Source organism: Calliopsis andreniformis, chromosome 3 (assembly GCF_051401765.1).
Source record: "Calliopsis andreniformis isolate RMS-2024a chromosome 3, iyCalAndr_principal, whole genome shotgun sequence".
NCBI lineage: Eukaryota > Metazoa > Arthropoda > Insecta > Hymenoptera > Andrenidae > Calliopsis > Calliopsis andreniformis.
Genome location: NC_135064.1, coordinates 22,556,079 through 22,567,606, shown reverse-complemented (window position 1 = coordinate 22,567,606; position 11,528 = coordinate 22,556,079). Strand labels below are relative to the sequence as shown.

Genomic DNA, 11,528 nt, shown 5'->3' with positions numbered 1-11,528 from the left:
TTTAAAGAGAACATACAGAGAGAAAATACCTACTAAATTTTGAAGCTTAATTATCTCAAAAATGAAGTACTATATGAACTTTACGTCAAGAATCGTCTTTTCAATCGGACCACGATTTTTTAAACACCATATATAAAGTACATATATTAAGACTCTTAAAGACAGTACTTAAAAACAATTGGACACATATATTCAAGACGTGAATATAAATGAAAATATTATTTCTCAAAATTTATGAAATCAGTTTTTTTCTATATTTTAAATTTACAGCGATTATTATTTTTACCGATGAGTAACTCACGCGTAAATATAATAAAATATACATATGAATAGGTTGCCATGCGAAAGTACATAAAAAACAAATTCATTCACCTTTTTGATCTGTTATGTAAGTTTAAACGTCAGAAACGTCACTGTCCGAATATTACACGTGATTTATATCGCTCTATGTACATTGCAATTTTAGTGGGTTTGAAGTTCGTTAATGATTAAAGTTTAAACTGTCGAGAAAGATCGACCAGGAAGTTTCGACGTTTCGACTCGCAACGATTTTCGAATCACCGTGACGGTAGTGGCAAGGTGAGAAAAAAAATATCTAAAATTCTGAGTGCACGAAATAAATTTAACCTTAATAAATTGATATAGACTTTGTATATCGATGAAGATCGTAAGGACAACGATACTTTATGTTTGTATTATATTTACGGTTCTTTAAATAAATAAAACGTTAGTATTAATTTAAATCTAACATGTTTTATAAAAAGTTAACCTATATTTTTAGGACGAAATCTTATCATCTTTTGAATAATTCATTATTTAATTTAATTTTTTTTAAATAAGTGCATTGTTTCAATAACGTAACATATCAGTTTATGTGAAGATACATATATTTATACATGCATATCTTTACTCATATATTTGCATTGCTAACGAATAATGGCAACCCTGTTAGCGGTAAATTTAATTGTTTACAATTGAATAGGAACTGGTTTAACTATTATCTTATCTTTATATCGTCGTGTCTTAATTATATTTTGCAATATAACTTTCACGATTTTTTTATCTATAGAATATTATTTTTATAAGGAAAAAATGATTCTTATGTTTTATTAAATGTATTTATCTTTGTTTTAGAAAATCATTGTCCCGATATGGCAGCAATCAATTTCAAAACATTGAGTGATGAGGATGTTGAGAAATTTCTAAATTCCTTTGATACAGTGCTTACTGATTGTGATGGTAAGTTTCATTAAGTAAGTCTATCGTACAAAACTAACAAAATAACAATATTTTAGGTGTACTATGGATGTACATGAACCCTTTGCCACAAGCAGCAGAGGTTTTAAGTTCCTTTCGTACTCTCGGTAAAAAAGTCTTTTATGTAACTAATAATAGTACAAAAACTAGAGAAGAATATGTAGAAAAATGCCAAGCTTTAAAGTTTGAAGCAACCAAAGAGGACATTTTGTGCACTGCAAATTTAACTGCTTGCTATTTGCAAGATTTAGGTTTCAATAAAAAAGTTTACCTCATAGGATCAGAAGGCAAGAATTATACTTTTATACCATTAAACATTATTATGTTTCATCGTATCATTAATATAACACTTTGTGTTGCAGCTATCGGAAAAGAGTTGAAAGAAGTTGGGATCTCCTACACTGGTGTAGGGCCAGATCCTGTTACTAAGAATGTTCCTTACAATGTATTTAACAAAGACCCTGAAATAGGTGCAGTTGTAGTTGGCTTTGACGAGCACTTCAGCTATCCCAAGATGGTAAAGGCAGCTTCATATCTAAATGATCCTGCTGTACATTTCATTGGGACCAACACGGATGAAAGATTTCCTGTTTCTGACAGTATTATTGTACCTGGTACTATAACTTATATAACATATTTCACAATATTATATACGTATATATATCTTATTAAACTCTAACAAAGAAATCTGTGGTTACAGGTACTGGAAGTTTGGTGAGGTGTATAGAGAGTTGTTCAGAAAGGAAAGCTGTGATAATGGGTAAACCAGAGCCTTATATGGTGAATGTATTGAAAAAACGGTTTAAAGTGAACCCTGAGCGCACTTTAATGATTGGAGATCGGCATAACACAGATATACTATTGGGAACTCGTTGTGGCTTTAAAACACTATTAGTACTAACAGGAGTTACCACCTTGAAAGATGTGAACAGGTGGAAAGAATCAGAATGTCCAGAAGAGAAGGACTTTATTCCTGATTATTATATCAATGCACTCGGCGATCTTCTGCCTTACTTAGAAAAATTTAAAAATAAATGTATGAATTCTTAGGCACGGAATATAATGTTTTCCACAAAGGCATGCGTTAATTATTATAGCAATAATTTAAGCCTTTATAGGGCAATCTAGGTCATTGAATCAGCAAAATTTTTTTCGTAAAGAAGTTGCGTGAGCCTGCATTTCTCACGTAAAAAAAACTTAGTGTTAGTAGTAGTGGGGTCTTAGTCCTCAAAGAACACTGATCCATATCAATTTGCTTTTAACTTGTGATCAACTAGTCAGCTATCTTTGTGACCTCAACCATCTAGTTGGCCAATGGCGTTAACCTTTTCACTAGATATGAATTTGAATTTTTTCGTTATTTCGTTATTTTTAGATATTTATTAGCAAAATAAACTAGTCAGCAAACCCTGCAACAGCTTTCTTCAATATTCGCTTTTTGCATAGTTATACATTTATAAAAAAAATTCCCGTTTTTCCTGAACTTCCTCCGATTTATTAATCTTATTGAAAAGGTTTTAAATATTTGATTGAATAAACGATTGTATAATTTAGTAGAACTTTGCATTAAAGTCTCATGTTTAAAAATTTTTTCAAATTTTTTGAAAGCTTAGAACAGTAAAAAAATTAAATTTGAACATAAACCTAGGTCATTTAGTGAATTTGAAAAAATGCTTAACTAGAGAGAGTTAAAGTAGTAATAGTTGAAATAATTATTGTCATATCTATCGCAATTAGTAATAAATTTACGATAAATATTTATTAATATACGTAACAAAACGTTAAAATACATTTGCGATATTTTAGCAGTTTCCCTATAAATCGAGACTGAAAACGATTAGAGGTAACAAGGAATGTCTCATTTCCGTCTTACTATCGATATAACACGTGATTATCGAAAATTATATGTACTGATAGTTGTGAATGAATAGGTCCAATTTATATCCCTATATTATGTAACAGGCTATCAAGGTCACGTTGCAAATGCGTGGCTACTAGCCAGAGGTACGCTCTGTTTAAGATTATCTCTCCAATTGTACAGTAGTTTATTGATAAAGATCGTAACGCATCCCCGACAGTGCTTCGTTTTATTGTGATTCAGAAATTCGTATCTGTAAGCAGTGACAAAATGGCATCGAAGGAAATAACATCGTTATCCAAAGAGGAATTTCAAAATTTCATGGACTCCATTGATATAATACTGTCAGATTGCGATGGTGAGTAATTATTTAGTCTAAGATTTTATTAATATAAATCACAAAGGATTTATATATTTCAATTATGAATTTTAAATTTCTGTTATATATTATTATGAATTATATATCATTAACATTATATTATTTTTCTATTGGATTCATATTAAATGTAAAATATGTGGCAAATGAAAAATAAATGTTAATATATAATTCTATAAATAGTGTTTTAATCTCAGTAAACCTTAGGAGTTTTATGGAGAGAAACCGAGGTAATACAAGGTTCACCTGAAGCAGTGAATAAGTTTAAACAACTGGGCAAAAAGTTCTTTTACATAACGAATAATAATACTAAAACCAGGTCAGAGTTTGTAGTGAAGTGTAAGAACCTTAAATATGAAGCAGCATTGGTAAATATAATTTCTATTTTAATGTTCAAAATTGAAACAGATATTTACTATTAAAATATTTCATTAACTTTCTTTCAGGAAGACATAGTGTGCACTTCGTTTCTTGCTGCTGTATATCTTAAGGAAAAAAAATTCGATAAAAGGGTATACGTGATTGGTAGTGAAGGTATTATCAAGGAACTTGAAGCAGAGGGTATAAAACACTGTGGGATTGGAGTAAGTATTTATAACAAAAGTGATTAATTGTTAAGTTTTAGCATAAATTGATTTGTAATACTACCATCTCATAGCCTGATATTATGGATGGGGATGAACTGGAAATGGTAGTAAATTTTAAGCCAGACCCAGAAATTGGAGCAATTGTTGTAGGCTTTGACAAACATTTTAGTTTTCCCAAACTTGTAAAAGCTGCTACGTATTTGAAGGATCCAAATGTTCACTTTGTAGGAACAAATTGTGATACAGAAAGGCCTTCTCCAAACGACAATAAATTTCCAGGTTGAAAAATATCTACAGTTAATTATTTTTATTAATTAGAGTGGAATTATCTATACGTATTAACTAATGTGTATATTACGTTAATATAGGAACTGGTTGCTTTATAAAAACCATAGAAGCAGCATCCAGCAGAAAGGCAGTGATGCTTGGAAAGCCAGAACCTTTCTTGATCGAATATATTAGTAAGAAATTTGGTTTGAACCCTCAAAGAACGCTTATGATTGGTGATAAGTAAGTATCATGTATTATTATAATAATTTATTACGTTGGTTCGTCAAATTCTTTTAAATGCAATGTTTTATTCAAGTTTGACCACGGATATTCTTTTTGGAAAACGCTGCGGATTTAAAACTCTTCTCGTATTATCGGGTATTACATCTAAAGACGATGTAAATGCTATGAATGCATCTAATCCAGACTACAAAGATCTGGCAGTTCCAGATTATTATATAAATCAGTTAGGTGATGTACTGAAAATGGTATCATCTTGATAATTTTGCCAAAACCAAAAGTTCTAGAGCACAATTCTATATAAACTAAAATATTATTTATGTAAGTAGATGAATCGTATATATTATATAGAAATCTGATGTATTATTGATTTGATCTCTCCTCAGTTATATTATTTATATTCTTGATGTATTATTTGTATCTCTATTTATATTATGTACATTCATTGTCTGACGATTCATGATTAAGTTATTTTAAAATGACTATCTTGGTAAAATTGTTTTCATTATGTAATTTTCAAGAAATTCTGTCACAGTATTATGCGGAAGACGTGTTCCTATTAATTAACATAGATTTGTGAATGAAAACGGTAATTTTTAGATAGATATTTTAGGAACAATGATACAGTACAAATATGTAACAGATTTTTGACCATAATTTTTCTCCTTTTTAATTTCTATTTTTGTAATTGTATCTAAAAGCTTTAAACGTTTGCCAAAGAATAACAATACGTACATAGGAGTGTATGGTCAATATACAGAGTGATTATTTTTTGAATAATTTGTACGCTTATGTACCTAATGTTATAATGTTATAATAACTGCATGCATTATATATTCAATAAACGACAATTATATAAACGATTAGCAATGACAAGTATAATTCATGTAGTTATCTGTTAACAGATGTATGTGGTAATAAATGGTACAGAGGATAAAAATAAAATTCTCTTCCTGCAACATATCACTTAGCAGACTATTTTCTAAATCTGTTTTGTCACAGTTCCCCCGCCCATAGCTCCCGATGATAAAATACAAATTTGCTTTTATTTTATTATTAACACGAGCTTCTAATTCAGGTCTTTCTATATACTAAAATATTATATTCGACTTTTTCTACTCTAGCAATTTTATACTTTCCAATTTCTACAATGAATAATTATAAATACTTCCCTAGACACACGATTTTTAATACTAAACTACTTTATAGTAATGTTAGTACACATTAAATGACTTCGAACTCAATACGACGATTTAAATCGTAAAGCATTGCATTTCCGCCCATTAAAACAATCAAGAGTACACGTACTCGCGATGACTTTATCACATCGTCTCTAATTACACCATTTATGTCAACAATTTTACTCAGGTGCAGTCGCGATCGAGCATCGCTCAACATTATGTTCTACACTTGTTCTCATCATTATGGAACAGAAACGCGTTGATTTCATATTTTTTATATTATTTATCACCTTTGTATTGATCGCGAAAGTACATCTACAAAGTCTTAACGAAAAGGGTGAGTAGAATTTTGTGACAAGGGTTTTTATAACGTCTGTTCGAATATGTCTGGCATTTAAAAATAGGTCAGAGCAGAATTAACAATCAAAGAGCGTGTGCGTACGTACAATGCGAGAAAAACGATACTTGCGTGCATCGGAAATTTCGATGCAAGGATTCATCCTGCCCTAGCATGCTCTATTGCGCTAAATCTCGAACAGGTAAGGAATTTAAAAGTAGACCGCGGAATTTTATGCAGTTTCACATATTCATAAACACAGTTCAAGAAATGGAACCTGAATAAAAGTTTCCCTTATATTTTAAATACTACTGTTTGCACTTTATTTTTCATATTTTCTGTATTTTTAAATATTACATGCATTCTCTAATTTTTTACACATTTAAAATTTATATAAATGCATAAAACTCCGCAGTCTACTGATTAGAATTAAGAAAAAAAGTATTTTCTCATATTTTTTGGAAATTGAAAACATCAAAAATTCATACTTTGAAGAATTGCTAAAAGGACCTTCCACTTGTAACACTGTGCACTGCAGCAGTGGATACCTGTGCGTTCTAAAGGTTCGTCGGTGTCGATGGGATGAAAGTAAGAATACAAGCAAATGCCTTTCATTTTATTAAATGTTCGTTCATAATCCATTTTAAATACAAATGAATGAAAAGAGAAATAAAGTCGATATCGTAGGAGTAGTTTTATCAGTATCTACTTCTTCTATCACTTCTATTCCCTTACCAAATACCACATTTCTCAGTACTTGCCCATTACCAGAGTGCAAGCAACAGATTGCAAGATGCGTATCTCGCAAAGAATACCACGAAGGTCCAGCCTCCTGTGCTGGCTTCAAGTGCGCTCAGGGAAGTCAGTGCATCCTCCGCGAGTCATTTTGCAGAACTCCTCCCTGTAAATTATTGCGAAGCTGCGCCAAGAACAAAGGTCAATTGTAGCATTCACGAAATACAGATCCTCGTTCGTCGAGGAGTTCTTACGATTACACAGGGTACCGTTTTGCAGAGGCGCATGTTTCGTTTAGTAAGTGTCGGAGTCTTGGTTGCCTATCAGAGTACGAGTGTTTCTTGCGGAGACCGGAGCAGAGCTGCGAAAATCCACCGTGTAAACACACGCCAGACTGTATGGCAATAACAGGTATTATTCAGTATTATCTTCGAGATATGGATCATTTATTATGAAAGTAATGTGAATCCATTCTTGGATAACGTTGAGAGTTCGAATAATTTATATATAATTTAGTCAGGGCCAGATTGTAGCTTTGTGAGGTCTAACAAGTGTAGGTCACAGGGGAAGGGGCTGTTTGATACTATACGGATATATATTCCCTACTTTTAGAGGGATTTTATAAAGAATAACTGTTTCCAATCCTTAAGCCTAAATAAACTATATAAGAAGTTCTTCTTTTCCCAAAGAAACTCTACAGTAAATATGACTTTTAAAGAAAAGCATCCATAAATCGAAAGTAATCTTTTTCTTGAGTATTTGTAGAAATATATTTTAATATATGAAAACTGAGGACTCTTAATGGGTGACACTTGGAGCTGTATTCCTTTTACCTCGCCTCGTCTACTCATCCAGACCCGAGTTTAGTAGAAAAAAGTATGGAATTTTAATGTAGGAAAAATGGACTTACTCCACTTTCATAATAAACGGTCCATATTGTAAAGGATTTCCTCGTTATAAGCTCATTCTGTGAACCTCGAAATTATTCAAAACGAACAAGATTTGCTTCTGAAATATGTATCTAAACTGGTGAGCTTATAACAAAAAGCAATATAGCAAGGTTTCCCTTAAAACTGTCCTAAATAGATAAAATCGGAGGCTCTGATAAAATGTGGTTATTGCTCATTTTTTGAAACTATACAGAAAATGAGGTAACAAACGAGCATTGTCGGGGATGGATATGTCCACGGTTCGAAACCTGTCACGCAGAAGTAATAGGAACCTGTGACGCAGACAAATGTAACGTTAAGAGGACTTGCCACAAAGATTACGTGGAAGTATCGAATTATACTTCATCTTTCTCCAAAAGTTCTCTAAGCGATGAAGGCGAACACATGATGCCTAATACAATTGACACTCAGGTATATTTAATGGATATGTGTATGTATATAGGGTGTCCACGAAATGGGTCCCGAAACTTTGGTGTCTTAGGTACTTAGTCTAAAGATGAAAAAAGGCCCTTAAAAAGTGAGGCTTGGGGCTATAGCACTTCTCCTAATCCAAGCCTACTCAAACATTTAGATAGAAACTGATTTCTCACAACATAAGTTACCTTCAATATTAAGATGACTTGTTCTACCACAGTATTTACATTTAAGTAAAAAAAAATACCAACGTTGCTCGTAATTCTGCGCATGGCAGCTATTCATCTAGAATTGAACAAAAAATGTTTATGTTTCGAAAAGAGTTTCAAGACCTATGTATATATGATGTCTTTTTTTTATTCTTAAGTAGAGTAGGGATTTATTTCGCAGACACCCTGTATATTAATATAGTAAAAATATGTTTAGCGATTTTTTAATTACGTTTTAATTTTGAAGGCATTCTCGAACGCCAGTCAGCAGAGTGTTAATGAAAGTATGAAGTGAGTATCGTGAGTCACAGTTTCTCTATTATTATATTAATAATATTAATTTACATATTTTGAAGCTTGAAGAACGAAATAGCGTTAGTTAACAAATCTTGTTTGTTCGGGTGTCGAATGGTGAACGCTGTTCCGCAATTGTGGCTGGATCGCTTAAACACGAGTTCTGAATTAGACGCCATCCAACTTTTATTGAAAAGCATTGAAGAACGAAAGAATGTTAAGGTATCGAGAAAAAATGTATAAACAATGTTTCCTTAAGTCTGAATTTGTGCAACGCTGTACCATCCAATTTAAACAAAGCTTGCAAGTCATGTTTTTACGCGGAATAGTTATTCAAATCTTTCACGCTTCGCTCGGTTTTATCGTCGAAACGTGCCAGGGGAAGAATGCAATGTAATTGCAATGCAAGAACGAGACAGAGTAACAAACTGTTGGCGAACAACGTCTGAAAACGATAAACGTTGACGCTTGAAATGAATGATTAAGTATTAAAAATGTCAAGTATTCTATCTCTCGTTAGATCTTCGTGGAAGCGTTACTAATGTATTCTTAGAATTTTCTTCATGAAAATGAATCTAAATGCGATAATAGTCACACTATGTTTAACGATGCGTTGTGCAAATTGTTTCAGCTAGTTATAGTTAACAATAATTCAACTACTATCGTGTGTGAAATCTCAGGAATTCGTAAATGCTGTCTGCACAATGACTCAACAGGAATTAGAAAACTTGAAATTTTCTGTACTTGAAAACACATTTCAGATGTTAATGCAATATTTCTCAGATTACAAGATATTGTTTGGAATAATGTTCCATAAATTTTAGTATCGTATAAATAGCAAGCTTAAAGCAGAAAATACTATAATAAACACTGAATTCATTACAAGCTGATATTTGTGAAATTATCTTTACAGAGTACACTTTCTCAAGAGCACGAGCAAAAAGGGATAGAAGAAATTGATTCTTTTTTGAGAGAAAAGAATTTGACCAGTATGATACACGAACTTCTAATCCCAAATACGATTTTACTACCCCCATATACACCTTTAGAGATGATCCTTTTAAACAGTTTGAGAGAATCAAATTATTTTCCGTTTTTAGATACTAATTTTTACAAGAGAGACAGAATTTTACCTTCTCAATTACTCGATATTAAAAACCCTTACGAACAACCTTATCATGTAACTCCTCTGAAAAACATGGAAACTCCAGATAACCTTCAAGTTACAAATCACGATCCCAGTTTTCAACATAATTTAGGCAATCAATATGAAACGAGTTCACAAAATAAAATATTCGACGAGCCAAAGGACGCTTTTCTTCCCGTGGTTTTAAAGGTATTGAAAATTTTACATATATAAATTTTTGCTACGAAACTGCGCCTCAACTTTATTCTTTTACATTTCCAAATATTCGAGACTGTAAAATTGTTTGTTAAGAACTTTTCAGAAACTCTGAAAAACTCACCAATTACTGAAGACAGCTTATCCCTCTGGGCTGAATCTGACAACAATTTGGGAAAAGACTCCTTTTACCGAGAAGAATATTTTAGCGAAGATAGTAACAGTAAATTTGAGAACGACAGAACACAGTATTCAGCCAACCTTTCTGTGAAATTGCTAGAAAAATTAGTCGAAGCGTTGTTATCTTCCCCGATTGAAAATATTCAACAAACCTTCACTAAAGACGAAGAAAATCATCAAGATGTGAGTCTTATCTAAATTAATGATAGATTCTTTCCGAATTAATCTAGTATTGCATTGGGAAATACTAAAGTAACATTCGTTACTGTTCGAATAAAATTTTTTCTTATATGTTACACTAAATTATGTAGATTAAAATGTAGCTGGAAGTGTCAGAGCAAACAAGATAAACCGGTTTCTTGATTTCGTTAGCAGGCAAAGGACTCAAGGATATCAAAATTACTTTATAGAGAAGAAGGAGGGCCGACGTTTCAATCGTTTTACAGTACACCGAATTACAAGAGCGACGACGTGAATATTACTGCCAGAACATACAAACATGACAGAGATAGGAAAAATCTTATCGAGGAAAATCAATCAGAACACAAAGAAGATATAAAATATAAATTCGTTTTTAATGACACAAAGTAATAAAAGTCAAGAAAAAATAAAATAATACTTTGACAGAAGTATTATTAAAAATATCTACTTAGATATATAAAACATAAAATATGAAATAATATAAACATCTTCTTTCTACAATATCAACTGAAATATTTCTATAATAAATCTTACAGCACAGGGGAGATTTGGTATTTTTTAGTTGAATACTGCATTACCTTTCTAAGGAAAACACAAAAATAATCGCAATAAAAATAAAAATAATCTTAAGACCTATAGTTAGTTGTTCTCTAAGATGTGAACAATTAGTAGATATCTCAGATATATTATCGAAAATTTGAGCAATAATCTGGTGGCTATCTTTTTGTGAAACAGCAGGTTCAGTTGGATTTTTGGTCATGTCCATCACTTTGTCAGCAAGGGCAGCTAATTTGTCGAGATTCGTGTCTTTGTAGTTACTTAATGGTTTCCGTACTTCTTTCGTGAGCTTTTGCATCCACAACGTCCGCATCGTCTCTTCCTCAACGAAACCATTTGCTACTAGACGCATTCTCTCCAATAATTCTGAAGGCTTTTCATTCTGAATGTCCTGAAATTCTATCTTCGCAATAATGCTTAGTTTTTGCTTTTCGTGATCAAAACACTCTTTAATTACGTTACACGTGAATTCACTGTACGGTGTTGACCATGATGCTACATTGAAATTCTCAAATATCGTTATGATATCTTCTTTGCTT

The 11,528-nt window shown here is 32.0% G+C and overlaps 2 protein-coding genes across 4 annotated transcripts; both read left to right on the top strand.

The window, feature by feature from the left end:
- Positions 1 to 88: 88 nt before the first annotated feature.
- LOC143188863 (glycerol-3-phosphate phosphatase-like) lies at positions 89 to 2,740 on the top strand. 3 transcript variants are annotated; one of them, XM_076393355.1, is made up of 5 exons: positions 89 to 579; positions 1,135 to 1,239; positions 1,296 to 1,544; positions 1,620 to 1,871; positions 1,958 to 2,740. In XM_076393355.1, the coding sequence occupies exons 2-5, from the start codon at positions 1,152 to 1,154 to the stop codon at positions 2,305 to 2,307; spliced, it is 939 nt and encodes a 312-aa protein (XP_076249470.1). In that variant the 5' UTR covers positions 89 to 579; positions 1,135 to 1,151; the 3' UTR covers positions 2,308 to 2,740. The 3 variants fall into 3 exon arrangements, with proteins under 3 accessions (XP_076249470.1, XP_076249471.1, XP_076249469.1); XM_076393356.1 differs by having other exon boundaries at positions 89 to 688; XM_076393354.1 differs by having other exon boundaries at positions 89 to 726.
- Positions 2,741 to 3,035: 295 nt separating this feature from the next.
- On the top strand, positions 3,036 to 5,551 carry LOC143188864 (glycerol-3-phosphate phosphatase-like). Its single transcript, XM_076393358.1, has 6 exons — positions 3,036 to 3,473; positions 3,699 to 3,859; positions 3,938 to 4,075; positions 4,150 to 4,357; positions 4,447 to 4,588; positions 4,665 to 5,551. The coding sequence occupies exons 1-6, from the start codon at positions 3,386 to 3,388 to the stop codon at positions 4,846 to 4,848; spliced, it is 921 nt and encodes a 306-aa protein (XP_076249473.1). The 5' UTR covers positions 3,036 to 3,385; the 3' UTR covers positions 4,849 to 5,551.
- The last annotated feature ends 5,977 nt before the right edge of the window (positions 5,552 to 11,528 follow it).